Source organism: Malurus melanocephalus, unplaced genomic scaffold (genome assembly GCF_030028575.1).
Source record: "Malurus melanocephalus ecotype Western Australia unplaced genomic scaffold, MMel_1.1 scaffold_201, whole genome shotgun sequence".
In the NCBI taxonomy this organism is placed as follows: Eukaryota; Metazoa; Chordata; class Aves; order Passeriformes; family Maluridae; genus Malurus; species Malurus melanocephalus.
In genome coordinates, this window is record NW_026623433.1 from 794118 (window position 1) to 798679 (window position 4562).

The 4562-nt window shown below is 47.3% G+C and overlaps 1 protein-coding gene across 1 annotated transcript in view; it reads right to left on the reverse strand.

Moving 5' to 3' along the window:
• Positions 1 to 2629, reverse strand: part of FLI1 (Fli-1 proto-oncogene, ETS transcription factor) — an 87633-nt gene extending 85004 nt beyond the window's left edge. Inside the window, exons 1-2 of the mRNA XM_057373524.1 lie at positions 2231 to 2629; positions 280 to 361 (exon numbers count right to left, since the gene is read on the reverse strand). Of these exons, the coding sequence (XP_057229507.1) occupies positions 280 to 318 (39 nt within the window). The 5' untranslated portion in view covers positions 319 to 361; positions 2231 to 2629. The remainder of the gene's footprint in view (positions 1 to 279; positions 362 to 2230) is intronic.
• Between the last annotated feature and the right edge of the window lie 1933 nt (positions 2630 to 4562).

A 4562-nucleotide genomic window follows, 5' to 3' on the forward strand; every position in this document is an offset into this window, starting at 1 on the left:
CCCAGCAAACCCAGCATTGGTGCAGGACAAAAGACAAACCCACTTTAATGCATTTTTAGCCCCTGATGATGCAACTTTTCACTCAACCCTGCACATTTGCAAAATGATAAAGTTGATAGTTCAGTCTCTGACCCCTCTCCCACTGAAGACCAAGGAATTTTTTTTCCTGCTGAATTCAGGAAGAAAGAGAATGAGATTTTCAACCAATACAAAGGACTGTGAATTCAGGAGAATTGTAATTTTTGACATTACCTGTTTAAAGATGCTGTCATGTCTTACCTTGACGTAAGACGAAGTGTCTGGTACAGTCTGAAACATCCTTACTTGTTTATTAGAGATACTTAAAGGTCCTAAATTTGACCTGAAATAAATCATAAAAAAACCCCTCCAAATCATTTATGTTCATATAGGAAAGTAAAAGAACAAAGCCTGGTTTAAATAATAAGATTGCCAATAAAATTTAGAGAGGAATGATCAAACATTTAAATGGAACTTTTAAAGGACAGAGAAACACATCAACACAGTGACTAAAGTAGAGTAATAGAGACCAGGGGCTCATTTCTGTTTTTTTGAGATCAATTTGGTTTTTCCTTTGGATTCCCCCCTCCTCCTCAGGAAAAGAACCTTCTTCACTTTCAACCAGAGCAGAGGGCAATGTYTGACATTTGATTAACGGAATTTCTTAGCCAACAATTAAAAGCCAGCTGAAATACTCGTGTTTTCATGTCGAGCCTRGTTAACCCCATTGACTCGTACCCCAACGTTTCCTTTGGCTAAACGAGGGGCTGTTGCCTTTCCTGGCTCATTGAAACCATCCCGAGCCATTAACCTGCCGGCCCCGACTGATTTAAAGAACCTTCCTCACCGACAATAATTAAACCATAAATTAAAAAACATTCCGAATGGAAGCGTCGCCGCGAATATTAAAAAAAACCCTCAGAGTTGTCAATCCAAATTCTATTTCGGGTCTTGCTCAAACTTTATCTCGGACCCGGGCACCACATCTGTTTCTCTGTATTTCTGAGMCCCGATGAGCTCCTGATGAACGGGATGGGGGGGTTGATTTTTCCTCCCCGAAATCGTCACTGCAGAGACGCAGAGATGAACAACGATGGTGAAAAATKGGACAGGGTGTGGGAAAACAGATCCCACAACCGGCATTGTCTGACCCCCCTGCTCCTGTCGGGCTCCTCAGTCCTTCCGAAACGCGCCAGAAAACAATTAGCTGAGTGTAATTAGCTAGGTGTAATTAGTGCATCGTTAAGATGCACAAACATCCTCACACCCCCTGAGCCTGCCGCTCTATCCCGTTTTCCCGGGACGGGAGGGAAAAATCAGACATTTACCCAGGAATTAGGGCAGGAAAACGATCCGGGAGGGTGAGGGAGATGCGCCAAGAGTCGCGCACAAGCGGCCGACAGCCGGAGGTTTTTGGGTTGGGTTTTTTTCCAAGCTCTTGAGGAAAAGCTGTGGGGTCCTGAGTGCGCCTTTAGCGCGGTTTGTCCCGGTCTGATCCGAGCCAGCCCCGGCGGTTAATTACAACCGCGTTAATGAAGCTGCCCGGCCGCTGAAGYTGCGCCCCGACGTGCGGAGCTGAGACCCCGCGGACTCCGGGGACACCCCCGCAACCACCGAAACATCCGCGGAGTTAAGGGAAAGAAAAAAAAACCCAAAAAAACCCCGCAGCCAAACAACTGGAAAATAAAAGTTCTCTATCTGCACGTAACCCCCCTTTTATTGATTTTTAAAGTATTTATTGCGCGTCCAGCTGGCACGGGAGGGCAAGCGGCTTGAAGGCGGACAATGTGTTTCTGATAAGTACAATTCTTTTTTTCCTGTCGTCCTCCCTCCTAACACATTCCAGTTTCTTTTGCTTCTGAACTTGCGACGGGGGGTGGGGGCAGGCAGAGCAGAGGGACAAGGAAATTTTGCCTCTCCAGTGAATTTTCTGGGGTCAAGGATTCTCGGATTGGTTTTCCCTCTTCCCTCTTTACCCCTGATTAGCGTCCCCCCCACAATTACCTCTCTGCTGTAATTACGCCCGTGCATGTAAATGAATCATGTAAATAAATCAATACATCTGCATATTTTGGAGCCAGTTTTGGAGAGAGTCTGCAGTGGATTATTTATCAATCGTCTCGCCCTGCCAGCGTCAGCCGCGATATAAAAAGGGCCTCTTAAACYACTTTTAGAATCGCTTATTCTTATKGCTACGATTGAAAGGACTCACCTTTTGGACCCTTTCCCCTCAGCCAGTGGCAGAGCAGTTTGTAAAGATCCAGGTTGAGACCAAAACCCAAACTCGCCACCAGCTGCGGATCCCTGCCCTCGCCGCTGCAGTTTTGCGGGAAGAGAGATTCAAACTTGTTGGATCCAAAGCAGCGCTGAAGTTAAAATTCCCAGCCCATCCAGACAGGCTGCATCAAGCAGACATTTCCTCAGGGGGCTTCTGTGCTGCTCGCAGCTCCAGGACGTGCTTTGCTTTCCTTTCCCTCGCTTCTCTGCCCTCTACTTTTCATTTGATTTCCGTTTTCCCCCCTTATCAATATTCCAGCTGTTCCCTCAGATTATTCGTGGCCATGGGACATCCTCGCCCCATGAGCCCTCCTGGTGCTGTGAGCGACTTTAAACAACACACACACGCACACACGCACACACACACAAAGACGAAAAAAAAAAGGAAAAAAAATTCACAACTTAAAAAAAAATATTCCTGAGGAGTCAAGCCGAAAAGAGACGCTGAGTGGAGCTCAAGTGCTACTTTAAATCCCCTTCTTAAATAAGGAAGTTTCAAATATCCGTTTTTAAATCATCGTTCCTTATTTTGAGKGKTTTTTTTTTTTTTTTTTTCCCTGACTCTTACCTAGAAAAGACTTAACCCATTTCCCCCCTGCAGCAGGACTGAAAGCATGACAGAGCACGCTGCAGATGCACACGGCTGGGAAAGAGGGATGAAGTCGGCTCCAAACGATTCTTTGGGATCAAGAATTCCACATTTCTCCCAGCGAGCCGACACCTCCAGCTCTTTTTAGCTATTTCATGAGAGCCTATCAAACAGTAACATGCTCAGGAGGGAAAGGAAACACATCTTCAATCCAGGGATGGTTTTTCCCCCACTGGAGTCGCGTTCCTGGTGCATTTTGTCATTTCAGAAGCCTTCACAGACAATATTTTGCACAAACCTGGACAAAAACTTCCAGGGATTTTAGTACAACATCAATTTTAAATGTAGCCCTCAGAAGGGTTACCAAAACTATTTGGAAAATGTTCTTCCATCCTCGATTCTCTTTCTCTCCTTCCCGGCTTTGCCCCAAATTCCAACATATTGAAACATTTTTCTCCTTAATAAGAGGAACATATAAAGTGAAGGGGTGAAAGGGCAACCTGGGAGCCGTGCCTTGAGCTCCGCACACAATTTACTCCCTGGTAGACGAGGCGTTTAGCATTCCTCCCAATTTCCAAGGAAAACACACTCAGACCCGGACCCAGCGACCGGGGACCTCGCCCCTTTTTAATATAGAAATTCCTCGGATTCTTCGTTGTTATTATAATTGTTGTTGTTTGTGGCGAGAGAAACCCTTTCCCAAGCAAGGTGAGGGGACGGGGATTTTACGGAGAAGTTCCTTGGGATGGAAGGAAAAGCAAAGCGACAGGAGGGACTGGCAAGGTGCGCGGGAGAGAAGGAATCGGGGGAACAAATTGGAGAGAGAGGCAACGGGGAAAAAAACAAAAAAGTCCAAACCCCAACTCTAAAATCAAAAGCAGCGTTGTCATCATTAAAGGCTTTTTAAAATCGCGTGCACCGGGTTAAAGACGCTCTTTGCAAGCCTTAATCTCATTATTCTGMGGGGACGGGAACGACTCTTTCTGCCCAGCCGAGCCAGCCGGGGACCGAACGGGCTCACGTTTCAAAGCCATCGCTCATTCTTTTCTCACGTTTCCACGTGTGAATTACACAGAACACGGCGCGCAGGAGGAACCCCGAGGGCTCCGCTCTCGTGTTCGCTGCCGCCTCTTCCCCTTTACCCCCCGCCATCTCCGCCCCGTGCCCTTGTCCTCCTATTTTCCTATTATTTTCCTATTATTTTCCTATAATTTTCCTCTAACTTTCCTTCACTTTTTAAGCGGTCTCAGCCTGGCTCTGACAGAGAGCCCCGAGCACACGCACAACCTACAATGAAATAACCTTTAAAGGTTGGCGTTAACAGAAATTTGGGATGTAAAGCACTCCCAGGTTCAGGGGAGATGCCTGCCCCGAATCCCGAGCTGAGTTTGCTGCCCCTTGTAACCAAACCCCACAGCCGAGGGGGGAGACCCATGCGGCCACTTCCAGCCATCCTGGGAGCTTTACTAGCCCAAAAGAAAATTGCTGGCAAATTGGAAACAGCTGTAGCGGCGGAGACTGAACAAACCCCGAGCCAACCGCCCCCCCGCTCTCCTGGGCAGGGAAAGTTGCAGGAGTTTTGTTTACACGAACATCTCGGAGGCAGAGCCCGCGTTTCAAGTTTTCTTCCCCAAACCGGGGGTGATTTGTTCGTAAGCAACTTTTCAGCATCACGCAC